The sequence below is a fragment of the Sciurus vulgaris genome, assembly GCF_902686455.1.
Source record: "Sciurus vulgaris genome assembly, chromosome: 8".
NCBI lineage: Eukaryota > Metazoa > Chordata > Mammalia > Rodentia > Sciuridae > Sciurus > Sciurus vulgaris.
The window spans coordinates 100822500-100837745 of NC_136468.1; the positions used below are offsets into that span (position 1 = coordinate 100822500).

At 34.5% G+C, this 15246-nt stretch overlaps 1 protein-coding gene across 1 annotated transcript in view; it reads left to right on the forward strand.

Annotated features, from left to right (window-relative positions):
• The window catches only part of SUGCT (succinyl-CoA:glutarate-CoA transferase), a 755391-nt gene that overhangs the window by 379721 nt on the left and 360424 nt on the right, over positions 1–15246 (forward strand). Inside the window, 2 exon segments of the mRNA XM_079151764.1 lie at positions 5159–5238; positions 5241–5260. Of these exon segments, the coding sequence (XP_079007890.1) occupies positions 5159–5238; positions 5241–5260 (100 nt within the window).

Here is a 15246-nt window from a genome sequence, read left to right on the forward strand (position 1 = left end):
GAAGGAAGGAAGGAAGGAAGGAAGGAAGGAAGGAAGGAAGGAAGGAAGGAAGGGAAGGAAGGAAGGAAGGAAGGAAGGAAGGAAGGAAGGAAGGAAGGAAGGAAGGAAGGAAGGAAGAGGAGGAGGAGGAGGAGGGAGGAGGAGGAGGAGGGAGGAGGGAGGAGGAGGAGGAGAAAAGATGCTGTGACATTCCTTTTAAACTGAAAAATCTCAAATTGTCTTCCTACCACTAACCTTAGCTTCTTATGAAACCTAGTCTCAGTGATGTTTTAAGGAAAAATATCCACCATACTCAATTTAGGCTAATGTGATTTAGTCAAAGGAACAAGTTTAGGCAAGGGAAGAATTCTAGGTTTGTGGTGTGAAATGGAACTGTATAAAGCCATCACATGAGCATGCGGTATAAAGGGGATAATAGTGCATCTGAGTGGGAATTACAATATGTAACTAAAAAAAGGGAACTGGAAAAGGAAAGGCCAAGGCTAAAATATGGATTTTTTAGTTTCTGTACAGAGTTATCAGGATTATTGAGCTGAGCATGTTACTCAGCTTTGTATTACTATGACAAAATGCCGGGATATTCTGGCTCCTGGTTCAGAGGTTCCAGTTCATAGTCAGTTGCCACTGTTGATTTTGGGCCCCTATGGGAATGCAGTGTATTTTGACAGAAGTGTGGTGAATGGAAGCTGCTTACCTCATATAGCCCTTGCGGTCCCAGAGAGAGGAATCTCTCTGAAGGAACGCTCGTACCCCTCAATGACCTATCATTTCTCCCACTGGGTCCCCACCTCTTTTAAAGTTCAAAAAACTCCCAGTTGCACTACAGGTTGGGAGCACATTTTTAACACCTGTACTTCGTGGGGATACGTATGCAAACCATAGAAGTGAGTAAAAGAGAATAAGGAATCTTGGACTGACAAAAGAATTAACATAAGAAATAGAAAAACACCAAACAGTTATGATAGAAAGCTTAAAAAGTATAGTGAATGTCACAAGAGCTGAAGTTAGGCTAGGCAGCAGCACAATAATATGTAGGGAGGAAGACGAAAACACTGAAAGGAATATTGGATTTGACAAGAGGTCACTGGAGACCATTGAAGACTGAATAAGAAAAACCATTTGGCCACCAAGCCAGATTTCAGAGGCTCAGATAAATAGGATAGTACTAAAAAGCCAGAGATATCAAGAAAAATTTTTTTTTCCAGTGGAACTTATTTTTTATTGACAATAATATGAAATAATCATAGATTTGAGATGCTCACCAGAAAATTGTAGTCTTGTGTGGAGTTTCCTTACCTCTAGTTTCATCTGCATAGGTCTGTTCTCTGTATCAGTGTCTAGTATGTCAGTCCCCTGCTTAAGGACCTCATTGTGGGTGAAATCCAATATCCCTGGCATAGCAGACAAGATGCTTTACACTCTGATTCTAACCTTCCTCTCTTATTTCATCTTCTCCCCCTCATGACACAGGAGGTTTCAGATTCTTTCCAGGTTGGATCTTCGTACACATTGCTCTCTGCCTGGAAAATCCTCCCTCCCATCTTTCACATGGAAAATTCTAACTTGTCCTTCAACACTTGGCTCAAATGTCCACCTTGTTCTTGGACTTTTTCCTGCCTTCCCAGGCCCAGTGCAAGTCTCCCTCTTTGGTGCTTCAACTGTAAGTTGTTCGCTCATATCTTTGTCTTAGCATCCTGCATTGTAATTCATCTGTTTCCACAACTGTGTTCTCCATTAGGCTATGTAATCTTGAACACAGGAACTACCTTTTTAATGTTTTGATCTTCATAGCTGACACAAAACAAATTCTTACTAAAAGCATAAGGATTGAGTAAATATTAATGTAAAGGAATCTATATTAAGCTATATAAGATATAAGTACAGAAGCAATTAGTGGAAAAGAGGAACAGTTTCACCTCTGCTATCCCTTTTTAAAACTCTGACATATATAATGCATGTGATTTGCAACGCTTTGCATCTGCGGTATTCTGCTACGATCATTGTGTATTAGAAAGTGACTTTGGAGTTCAGCAGTTTCAGCTTCAAGGGGATGTAACCACTGACCTTAAAAACTCTATGAATTGAGCAGTTAATTTTTGAACCTGAGTTTCATCTTGGTCAAATGAGTTTAACACTTCCTTTTTAGTAGTTTCTCTTTGGTCTTGGATTTGACTTCTTTGATACTTTGATCCATTTAAAAAAAGATGAGTTTGTGTTTGTTTTTAAAGTTAACAGTCTGTGTTTTCTCTCATACGCTGAAGCTAGAATACATAAAAGGGAAGGGGGAGGGAAGGATGGGATAATATAAAGAACCAAGCACATATAAATTATAGACAAGCACAAGGAACTGTAGTAGGGTAGGAAGGAGCAATGGGAGAGTAGCAGGAAGACCAGCTGAGGGAAAAGGGAAATCATGAACCTGAAATTGATTTTCCATGCATTTGTGGATTTGTCGGGATGAATCCAAGTACAATGTATAACTATAATGCTCTAATAAACAATTAAAAAGTTAAATCTAAAATTAGGAAGTGTAACTCCAGTATATCTTTATTCAGCAATACTTCATATACCTAAATGATGGTTAATAATACCCATTTCTGGAATTAGAGTGAATTCAACAAAATTGAGAATTATATATGTGAGTTGATTTAATAAGTTTCACAGGTAAGTCTGGGGTATGAAGCTCCACCTAACTTCGTAGGGGGAGGCCTATCCTTTGAGGCTTGCTGAGCTGAATCTAACGACACCCTTTTCTATCTTACTGCAGGATTCTATTGCCTTGAGTGGTTTAGATCAGCGCACCCCCTCTCTCGGCAGAAATTTTGTGGTTAATAAAACATGTGCTTACAGCTTTTTTTGCATAGATAAAGAAAGGATTCCACATCAGATTTAGATCAAGAGATAGATTTTCAGAAGAAAATGATGAATCTGTCCTCTGGGAACAGCGGAATGTAGCATGGTCCGTCTCTGATTGATTTGAGTTTACAGCATTAAAGAACCTTTCCACACCCACACCCACGCAGAGATGCAAACAGTGGTCACAACGGCAGATCCAGGACGGCTGCCTCTTCCTTCAGTCTCATTTTCCAAAGTGCATCCGTTGTTTTCCCATAACATGAAATAAATCCCTCTCTTTTGGCCCAGTGGTGAAAAGCTTATATAAATACTAAAACTTCAAACTATTCCCTGGAGTTTTCTGTTGGCTAGCCTTAAGCCAGGGGTCTGTTTGGATATTGACGTGCATTTTCTCTGCAGATCTTTCAGGCCACTTGGGTGAGTCCAGTGGTGATAAATTTACTTGTCTTGAAAATTTATCAGTCTAACCATTATAACACTCCATTTATGGAAAAAAAATAATTGACACCCTGATTGAAAAGGCTCCAGGTTCAAAAGTAACCTCCTTTAGTCTTTCAGCATATATCATTCTAATGATAATGTATGTGTGTGTGTATATATATATATATATATATATATATATTTTGTTTTTTTTAAGAAGTCTTGGCCAGGAGATGACCTTAACAGTCCTTGAAAGAAATGCTAATGTGAAGAATGATTAGAAGCAAGACACTTAACCTGAGTCATGATGTTCCCATGAAATAATTTTTTAAAATATTTAGAATTAAGTATTTCATTGTGTATCAAGTAAGGATAGTTAATATTAGGGATAGTTAATATTATTGAACTGAAATTAAAATATATAATGAGATTTCTTTATCGTAATTGGAGAGAAAAGGGAAGACATTGTACTAAAAAGGCAAGAATCAATGCTTGGTGTATTTGGAAGTTACTATGTAATATGTGGATAAGATTATTTTTGTAGTGAAATATAATACTACCTTCATTAAACTTTTTATTATGTTCCTATGTAAAAATTATATGCTCAAACTTTATTGTCCATGGAGTAGTCTTTTAGAGAATATATTAATTTCATTTTCCTTTTAGTTCTTGGTTCTTTTTATCTATTACTTATCTATCAGTGATGGCAATCACTGAAGTGTCCTCCAAGTACTGCTTTCGCACATTTCTTTAAAAGGTGAAAGAAGTATCTATTTCTAGTTTCCTATGGAGTCTGTGGATCTGAGGCCAATTCTGGCTATGTACAAGAGAAGCAGATAGAATTCTATGCTTCTGAAATATTTTAGGCATAGTTCTGCTAGTCTTTTCCTTCTGGGGGGGGCATTTTACTTGATGGCAACAATCTATTTTTATCTAGTGTTTTAAAAAATCTCTTTGGTTGCCTAGATTGTTAATTAACTAAAAAGTATTTTGATATTTTAATAATGAGCAATTCCTGAAATTCTTTAAACATTAGAAATTATGATTGTGTTGTGTTGTCCCTAAGGATCCAAGATTTCCCTCTGTATTTATGACCTTAGTAGAGAAGAGGGTAAAAACCAGTTAATCTCATTAATGGATTAGTTCTCCTTTCCTTAAGACCTAATAGATAAAATAAAGAAAATCATATTATATTTTCCTGTGAGTTTCATTTTTATAATTATAGAAGAAGTAAAAAAGAGATAAAGAACTTGGATGAATTTGAGTTTTGTTGGCTAACCTGAAACACCAATCTTTGCACATTCATAGTTTTAATTCATAAATCACAGTGCAAATAAACCACAGTTAAGACTATTTTCAGGTCAATGATTGTGACTTTTAATTCTTGTGTACTTTAAATACAGATTTCTTTTAAAGCAGCTATACTAGTTTATTTTTTGTTTTTAGGAATAATTTTGTTTATTAACATCTCCCTAACCTGGTGTACTATACCTGAGACCTAAAGAAGCATTTTGCATTGACCTCATACTCAAATTACGATATTATTATTATATTTGAAAATTACTCAATACCACATTTGGAACTCAACACCATCTTCCACACAATCTTCTTTTCCAAATGGGACTCTGTCAAAAAATACACAGGGATAAAATTAAGAGGACATTACATATCTAATGGTGGATTTTTAAACCCTGGGACCTGGGTGGCCACTCAAAGTCCATTTCATGTAGATAATTTCTCTCAAAACTTGACTTAAAAGAAAGCCTAAGCTACACATATTTATCACTATTGGTTACTGTGAAAGAGAGCCATATGAGGAAAGAGGTCATATTGCATTCTTTAGATTATAAAAAAATGCTTCTTTTTCTTTGTCTGTTCCTAGGTTTGAAGAAGAAATGACCACTAAGTGGTTATATCTCTTCGAAGGCAGTGGGGTCCCATATGGCCCAATCAACAACATGAAGGTGTATTTACAGAACCCCAGGTTGTTTTTTGATGTCTTGGTTGTTTCTCTTTCCTATACAAATCGATTTATATAAAGGTACATTAGTCCATTGATCTTAAGTCACAAAATATGAATTTCACAGTTATGTTCAAATTGTTTGTGGGTTTGAGGAAAAAAGAATCAGAATTTAGAACTGACCATCTATAATCATACTTCTTATCTATTGGGGTCTATATTTCGTCATCAGCCACTCCATAAAATTTTCAAAGTGAGAGCTTTTATTTTTCCCTGAAAATCAGAAATATAGCAAAATTGAGAAGGTGGAATCAATCAGGCTCTTTGAGATCGTTCTTTGTGGAATGAAATATGAGAAATTTCACAGTTACAGTCCACTGCTAATCACTGCATGACTGTCTGAAAATACATAAAATAAGTCATATTTAGTTTTTGCAAATTTATGTGCTTTGATTAATATATGTTATTTGTGAGGCAAGAATTATACTTTAATAGAGATTGGTTCTATGCATTGCTTAATAGGCTTGCTTCTTCTTGGGGCCCAGGAAGAGGGAATCACCCCCCCCAAATTATTTCTTTTATAACATTGTTCAAATGGATTACTTTTAGATATCAAAATATTAAGTTTTAAACTCTGTTACTTAACCAGTAAAACTATAAGCAATATATCATGTCTCAGATTCACATATTAACCCCCAAAATGTTGAGAACCTTTATTTTTCTGTGAATATCTGTTATGATTTTCACATACTTCTCTGTTTTCAACTTTTCAAAATTATAGGAATTTTTTCTTTTGGTACTTTGTGTAGTGGCAGGGTTTTGTTTGAAACGAATTACCGAAAATGGAATATCCATTTTTGAGGAAGAAGATCTTGTTGGGAAACGGATCTCTAACATTGGTACCTTTTTCTTGCTTAAATGTCAACTTAAAAGGAAATGAGAGTATATTTAATTTGGTAATATAATATTTACTGGAGAAAAAATGTGAATGAATTCAGAAATTCTGTTCTGTACTATTTTTTTTCTGGCAGCAATGGAGAGTTTTATTCACAATAAAACAATAGTCAGTATGAATTGGAGATAAGGGGGGGCCCACTCAGTATGTACTGTGTAGCTTCATTAATCATCAGTGGATTAATGACTGGTGATTCCCTGGTCTACACACCTGAATATTGGCCCAGGACCTGGTTTCTGTACTTTAAAACTTTGAGAAGCAGCCATCTAATTTTAAGCTGTGGTATACTAGAGGTGGTGTAGGATTTCATATTTGTCTCAATTTGAGGTCATATTTCACTAGAGATATTTCCCGAGAGTTTTTCCATCAGCATTTCTGTTGTTCCATCTGTGTTTTATCAGGGATGAACACAAAAAAGCGAAGAGTTATTCTTAAATACCAGTAAGTATATTCAAATTATCTGTTTGTTTTTAGTCTTTGATAAACAAAGATACAAAGTCTTACTATTTTTAAATGGTTGATGTAATTAAGGACTGGTTCAGAATGGATATAGGCTCTTTAGACTTTTTATACCTATTTCCCTTTTAATTCATCTTAATTAATACAAGGTGAATTTAATTAATTTAATTGTTATCTTTATATTTCAACTGTTTTGGACCTGCAAATTATCTATTTTTGATCTGTCTCATGGTGTCATATTTTATACTTAGTCTACCTACCAAATGGAGAAGATGGATGTTATATAAGTAAGAATACCAGATTTCCATGCTATCCTCAAATTTCTAAACTGACCTCTTAACCCCATCAAAAATTGGATTCTAATTATTACAGTTTTAAAGTAAGAGATACTAATCATACCATGATGGTTATTGATAATTGGAACCTAGTAGCAAGGGTAGTGTTGTTCTCCTTCATACATAATTTCATTCTTCATTCATAATTTAAGTACCAAAATATATGTGTGCAATTTATCTGGATTTTAGAAAGACTAGAGAGTAATGTGCCACTATTACATTTAAAAATGACTTTGGAAAGTCATTTGCAAAGATGACTTTGGAAATTGTAAGTATTCTAGTTATGTTTTACATAAGAGTCAGGGTATCACTTTCGCCTTATGTTTGGAAGTGTTTGTCCCTTTTCAAAAAGACTCCCATAAAATTTTGCATTGTGTAATGTGAAAAAATAAAAAATATTTGTATGAAGTATATTATTCAAAAATACTTTAAGGTTACATCTATAAATGACAATTTAGAAAGTTCTTTCATTTATTCAATAAACTTTTATTATATTTACTATGTACCAGGTAAATTAGTAAGGATTTAGTATGAATTTAATATTTTATACCTTTCTGAAAAATAAACTCAGAATTATTTCAATAGTAGGCACACAATAAATGTTAATGTATATGTGAATAAGCAAATGAATAAGTTGGTTAACTGTGGAAAGTGTAGGTTTTCTAAATGATTAGATGGTTCCTATACCCCTGAGTAGCACTAATGAGCTTTATCTTTAGCACTAGTTGAATTGCTCTTGGTGATCTCAGGGGACTGATCATTAGGGTTTGGGTTAAGATGAGGTTAAGACCATAGGGTCAAATTTGGTGGACAGTTTTATAAGCTTTGCAGGCTTTAGTTTTCTTAACTGCAATATGGTGTAATGGGATCTTATCTTTACAATGAGATGTTAGTTAAGGGAACAGTACAGGGATTGACAGATGCTAATGTTCATTATAATGATGCCCTTGATGGTCATATTCTTATTAAAATCACCTTCTCTTACCTACCTTTCTTAGTGAATAGGGCAACATCCAGTGCTGCCACAGGATGGGGTTCATTAAGTCACAACCTACTACCCTTTTATGAAAATGTATCTGCAAACTATATGCCAGGAGTTCTCAATCCTTCATTATTTCTGATACTGACAACCCTTTTATTTTTAATTTTCCATAAATTTTTTTAAAAGTTTGATTTCCGTTTGAGGTATCCAAGGGAGCTTTTGCTCTGATGAGCTGCAGTTTCTTGGCCCTGGGTACAAGGAACTGGCCACTTGTGTTCAAACGTGGGAATGCACCGCTGGCGCAGTGGCCCAGCTCTCCATGTGCACTGTGCCAGCCACAGCTGCTCATTTGACTGAAAATTACTTTGGGTGAAGTACAAGGCCTGGAACATGGCGCAGGAAGGAAGGCTTTGATGAAGTGAAAAGGGGTATATCCAACCAGGGAAAGAAAAAAAAAGAAAAAGATTGGGAACCTCAAGGAATAGAAGAGAATTTTGTGTGCCTACTTATCCAGTAGACCATGTACATTTCTCATCTGTGACTTGAAAATTTTGGTTGACAACAAAAATGTGCTTGATGGTAGAAACTATTTCAAACCTGACAATTTCATCATAGTTCATGTTCCAAGAAGATTTTATTCTTTTACTCAACTGAAACAAGAGATTATATATTTTATGTTGGATAGTTGGAAGATTGTCTACCTTTTAGCTTCTGATAAAATGCTATAAACCTTTGCACAGTTAAAATGATATTACAGGCATCCACTGTTAAGTCAATCAAGAATATTATGGGGGGGGGCTTTTGTCTGCAAAAGTTCTGATAGTTCTGAGAAATTTTGACTCAAAATGCTTAGAGTGGTAAGTTTTATTGTTTTCCTTCCTCAATGATAAATAATCTGTGGAAGGCTCTGTACATTATAGAGCATAATATAGATTATCTGCATATAGATGTTAATAGCCAGTCATTTTTCCAAGTACTTTCTTAAAATATCTTCTCTTAATCAGGCCAAGATTGTGCAGTACATTAAAGGAATTCTTAAAAAGTTTCAAAAACTTACTAGATGACCTCAGTATGGTCCTATTTAACATACCCTTGGGAACATGTGCATGAAATGCATTGTGGTTTGAGGGTTTCCAACCCAAACAAACTTAAAAGAAATGTAGCTTTTAATAGAAACTATTCAAATTCCTGCAAAATAGGTATGGATGTCATCACTGAGAGGGCTTAAAAGCATCATTATCTATACTGAACATCAAAAGATAAGGCACCATCCTGCTTTCAGGATTTTGCTTAAGATTGTATATTTGATTATTACTGACTTATTATGGTGTATCATCATCTTTGATTGAATTGTTAAGTTAAAAAATAGCAATTATTGGCACCTCTGATCAGTGTTTTTTTTTTTTTTTTTTTCCCCCTTGATGCCATGACCTGAGAGTTGGGAAGAAGGGCAAAGTGCATCTCAAAACTGGCGTTGTTTAACAGTCTTCCCATTTGTACCACACAAGTTGAATATATCAGGTGTAAGACATCACTCTGAAGCATCACTTCTGAGAACTATTGGGAGGGAAATATCAGAATTATTGAAATATCACAGCTGGCCCCGATTTTAACTGGTGCCAAACACCTGCAGGCTCTAAAAGGACACCAAAACAAAACCCCGCCCTGTGGCAGCAAGCCATCCCTAACAACCCTTCCTTAACTTTGCATCACCATCAAAACTAATTTAACATTTTCTACAGAAACTCTGTTCTTCCTGTCCCTGAAGGCCATTACAACTCCTTTTGCAAATATTTCGTATGGGATAAATATGTCATAGTAACAGAGTGAAGTACTGAAATATTTGATGGCTGAAAAATTATCTCTTGTTTTCATCTCATTATTTGGTGGAAGTCTGTGAAGTTGGAGGTTTTATTAATCTCTAAGCTAGCTCATATTCTCTAAGTGATTTTGCTTTAGCACAGTTTGGCAAATATCTGAGCATCTGGGGAAAAAAGGCCTTCAATATTCATATCATAAAGTGTCAAAAGCACCCCAAAATACAGAACTGTTCTCCAGTCCTTTCTGTACTGCTATTACTACTATCCCCACCCTTTCTCTCTCACAATAGACCCCTGATGTGTTTTCTAGATCACCTTTTGAATGACATTAGTTAATATTTGTTGAAATGCAGCTATGTGTCCTCAGAGGATTATACAAGTCAAACAAAGTTATATCCTTGTCTCTGTTACTCTTAACGATACATACATACAGCGCAGTCTCTGTAGCTGGAAAATTGTTGATGAAGATCTGAGGAAAATAATTTGTCTGGAAATAATTCCTAGTAGATAGGGAAATATAAAGCACTTTTTGAGTATCTCTAAATATACATGACACATTTTAGATGATGTACAAATTCAGATACTTTGCCTGTGTTTGTTTCATGATAGCTGGGTATAATATTTTCAATTTTTAAAGAAGCTATGTATTTCAGAATTATGTGAATAAAGTTGAGTTTATTTTATATTAAAATATAAATTATATCTAATTTAATTTTGTTAACAAGAATCCTAATGCAAAAAACGCTTTGGGTTATTAGAAACTGATTGAAATGTTGAATGAAAAGTAAGGATTTAGAGTAACATTATTGACATTTTACATTCATTTTAAAAACTACATGTCTAAGAAATCTGGTTGCACTTTGAATAGACACTGATTTCTTTGAACTACCATACTTATTTATATTTAGATATCAAACTAGAATGCCTTGGACATCACTTGCTCAGTCTTTTAAAGGAAAGACGGGAGGCATGGTTTAAGATAAATCACCTGTTCACTCAGACAGTCATTCACTCCTTCTTTCAGGATTTAGAAACAGATGGCCTGCTATGTATACAGTCTTCTGTTAGGAATTTGGCAAGGGGAGAGATTGAGAGAAGACAGTGAATCAAGAGGAGAAAGGTGAACTATCAGGAGATTGCAGTCCAACTTGAAAGTGTTCAGTGTCTTAGAAGAATCGCACAAAATACTCTATTTTTAATAAAAGAAATAATAGGCATAAAGCATTATAAAATTTTCCTGTTTACAGGTTTAACAAAAGTTTAACATTTAACAAAATAGCTGCAAACTCATAATCTCAAAACTTACCAAAGAACTCTTTATGCTTTTAAAAGCTCCCAATAATAAGGTTATCTTTATTATTAAATCCCTTCTCATGGATTAGGAAGGAGATAATGGAAGATTTTTAGTTTTTATTATTTAGTGATTTTGAAATTTTTGTAGTCTGAGGATATCAAAGTTTTCTTGGTGTTTTAGAAAATTACCTATCTCTGTTTCTCTACCTCTGCTTCTCTGTTTTTGTCTCATCATCTTTCTTTTGTGTGTGTTTGTGCACAAGCATGCCCTTTATTCACCAAGTTTCAAATGAGTGGCTTATATTTTCTGAGTAGACATATATAGTGTGTTCATTTTGCATGTTTTGAACTTTCAAGTCAAAGACAAAATTATTTTTTAATGGATAAAAAAATGAAAATCAAGAAAGGGTAGTTAATTTTATCTGGGCATTTTGAGACCCAGAATGAATTGTAATTCGCACCAACTAATTTTAGAAAATGATTTAGCACTGTGCTGTCCAACAGGAATACAAAACAAGCCACCTATGTAATTTTAAGTCATCTAATAGCCAAATTAAAAAGAAATAGAAAAATTAATTTTAATAATTTTACTTAATCTTTTTATCCTTATACTGTATCTTTATTTAGATGAGCCACATTTCAAAAGCTCAGAGGCCACATGTGGTCAGTAGCTAGTGTTGGCAGTGACTATCCAGTCAATTACAAAATTATGTGGGAGTTTGTTCTTTACTGTTTTCCTCCAAGTTTGTACACTTTTAATTATTTTAATTTTTATTAGCTCTTCCTACTAAATTAAACTTAAATTTAGGCACAAGAATGTCATCTTTTAAAAGTCCCATTCATAACAATATTTTACTGTTAATTTCTTTTTGTTACCTCAATTACTGTCAATTTTCATATGAACTTCAACTTTTTATAGTTCAGAAGGAAAAGCTTTTGCTCAAATGTTTTTTATAGTAACAGTCTGAAAAGATGCGATAATTTATCAGCTTTATTTTCTGATACATATGCAATAATTGACAGTGACAGAGTACCAATATTTATGTTTTCCCTGAGAAGCAGATACTGATCTATAATGGTGGGGGGTTGAAGGGACTATGGATTGTGCAGAGGGGAGTGAGAGGAGGGGAGGTGGAGTGAGGATGAGAAGGATGGTGGAATGAGATGAGATTACCCTATATACATGTATGATTGTACTACCAGTGTGACTCTGCACCACGTTCAGCCAGAGGAAGAAGTTGTGCTCCATTTGTGCACAATGTGTGAAAATGCATTCTATTGTTATGTGTAACTAATTAGAACAAATTTAAAATGTTTTTCCTGAAATAACTTCCAAGGAGGAGGAACTTGTGCTGTCTTCCATAGGATGTATCAATTTCTATTCTTACCAAGCATCTGTAAGTGTTCACTTTCCTCCATGTCATTGCTAATGCTTGTTATCTTTTGACTTTTTGATACTAGTCACTCTAATAGGTTTGAGGTGATATCTCACTGTGGTGTAAAAATTTCCCTGGTGATTAGTGATGTGGAATGACTTTTCCCATTCCTACTGGCCATTTGTATATCTTCTTCAGAAAAATATTCAAGATCAATTGCTCATTTTAAAATCAGGTTGTTTGTTTTTTTTGCTACTAAATGTTATGAGTCCCTTAAATATTCTGAAACTGCCATATGGACCAGGAATCCCACTTTTCTCTCTCCTCTTTCTCTCTCCGTCTTTCTTACTTGTTCATTGCAGCATTATTCACAAAAGCCAATATATGGAAACAACCTAAGGGTTGATGGATAATTAAATAAAGAAAATGTAGTATAATATTATTCAGACATTAGGCTAAAAAAATTACTCAGACATGAAAGATGAATACCTTATGATTTCATTTATATATTCAATCTAAAAAAGTTTAACTCATAGCAAAAGAGTAAAATGTTAATTACCAAGGGTTGGAAGGTGAAGAAAATGGGGGGAAAACTGATTAAACTATAAGATGAATAAATTCTGCAAAGTTAATGTTGAACATGGTGACTAGAGTTAATTCAAATGCATTGTCTACTTAAAATTTGCTGGAAGAGTAGATCTTAACCCAATAAGTTTCAAGTTTTCAATTTTGTATTTCAATGAAATTGACAGATGCATTTTTATAGGTTGGAAATCATAACTGAGAGCTTACATTTATTATTATATTAATTACCATATTATGTTACAATTATATTATGACCTAAAGGGACTTTGAAAAGGGCTTCTATATTCTGTGAGTTTCAGCAGTTAGAACTGATTCCAGAGCTGAGATAGATCGATGAATAAACTCTCTTTCTCTTCCCTTCCTCTCTTCCCTTCTTTCTCCTTCCCTCCCCTCTCTTACTTCCCTTTCCTTTTTGGCCTCCCTTATCTTCTTTTAAAGCATTTCCTTTAGTATTCATTATAATATAAGTCATTTATCTAAGTAATCCTGTCAGTTTTTGCTTATCTGTGATTTTATTTAATTTTTCTTTTTTCAAAGTTAGTTTTGATGTATAAAATTCTTGTTTGAAAAATTTCAGCAATTTGAATGTGCTGTTCCACTGACTTCTGACTTCCATTGTGTCTTAGGAGAAGTTATATGTTAATCTCATTTGATTTCCTTGTATGTGATGTGTCATTTTACTTTTGCTCTGAGAATTTCCTTTTTGTCTTTGAGCATTTTGAGTGTAATATGTGATATGTGTGTTTTTCCTAACATTTATTCTACTTTGAGTTCATTGAGTTTCTTCAGTGTGAAAATTAATGATTTTCTTGAAATTTGTAAAGTTTTAAGCTATCGTTTCTTTCTTTTTTCTCATCCTTTTTTTATTCCCCTCTTGGTACTCACATTATGTGTATGTTTATATACTTCATCATGTCCTGCATTTCTCTGAAGTTCTGTTCATTTTTTTTCATGTTCTGCATGGGTCTCTCTTTAAATTTGCTGATACTTTCTTCTCCTAGTTCAAATCTTCAGCCAAGCTCTTTCAGTGAATTTTTTATTTCAGTTATTGTACTTTTTGATTCCAGAATTTCCATTTGGTTCTCTTTAATAATTTAAATCATCTCTGCCTCTTCCTTGATATTATCTCTTTGATGAGACATTGTCATCATACCTTCCTTTAATTCTTTAACCATGGTTTCCTTTTGTTCTTTGAACATATTTATAATAGCTGCTTTGAAGTTTTTTTCCTGCTAAGTCCACCATCTGTGACTCTTCAAAGGCAGTTTGTATTGCCAACTTTTTTCTTTCTTTATTATTAGCCACACTTTACTATCTCTTTGTAGGTTTCATAACCTTTTGGTGATAACTGGGCATTTGAGATCCTCCCCCCATCACAGAAGTTGTTTTGTTTGCTGTTTGCTAGGTCAAATAACAGTGACTTGGATGAGTCAGTTCTGTGAGGTCAATTTTTCCTGAAGCTCATAGATTCGGATGTCCCAATTCTGATTGTTTTTGATTCTTTTTACTGTTTTACCATGGAATCACTCCTCTTTTGACATAATTCCTTTCTGGTCAAAGGTTGTTTTTGCCAGTTAGATTTTTAGCCTTTAAAAATGTGTGTATGTGTGTGTGTGTCTGTGTGTGTATCTGTCTTGGAGACTGCTATCACACTTAAGGGAGTTTACATTTTTTATGTGTTCCACATTCGGCCAGGGACTAGTAACTTGGAGATTCCCTTCATGATTGCTGCTGAGAGGATATCATCTTGAGTATACACATAGTTAACCAGACATCCAGAAACAAGTGTGATTTTAATTTTAATCCTACCTTCCTAGGTATCATGCTTGGGTCAGAGCAGCTTACTGTTGATTCAGTGTTTGGTTGGAGTTACTTTAAGTCCCTGGTGCCAATGGGGCCTCTGCCTTGTTGATGGGCCAGGGTGCAACTTGGTGAATGATTTCATGTCTTTCCCACATCTTGCTTTGATTACTCCTTTGGGTACAGCCTAGCACATGTGCACCGATTTCCTGACATGTAGAGTTGACTGTGATCCTGGGAGGGCTTTTCTTCATTATTGCTTTCCCTGGCTCTCTCTATTAAATAATTGTCTCTTGCTTTACTTGCAGCACAGAGCTACCAGATTTCTCTTAATTGCTGTCCCATAAGATATTTATTGTTTTCAACAATCATCTTAGGCATGTAGTTCTCTATTCTCTCCTCCAA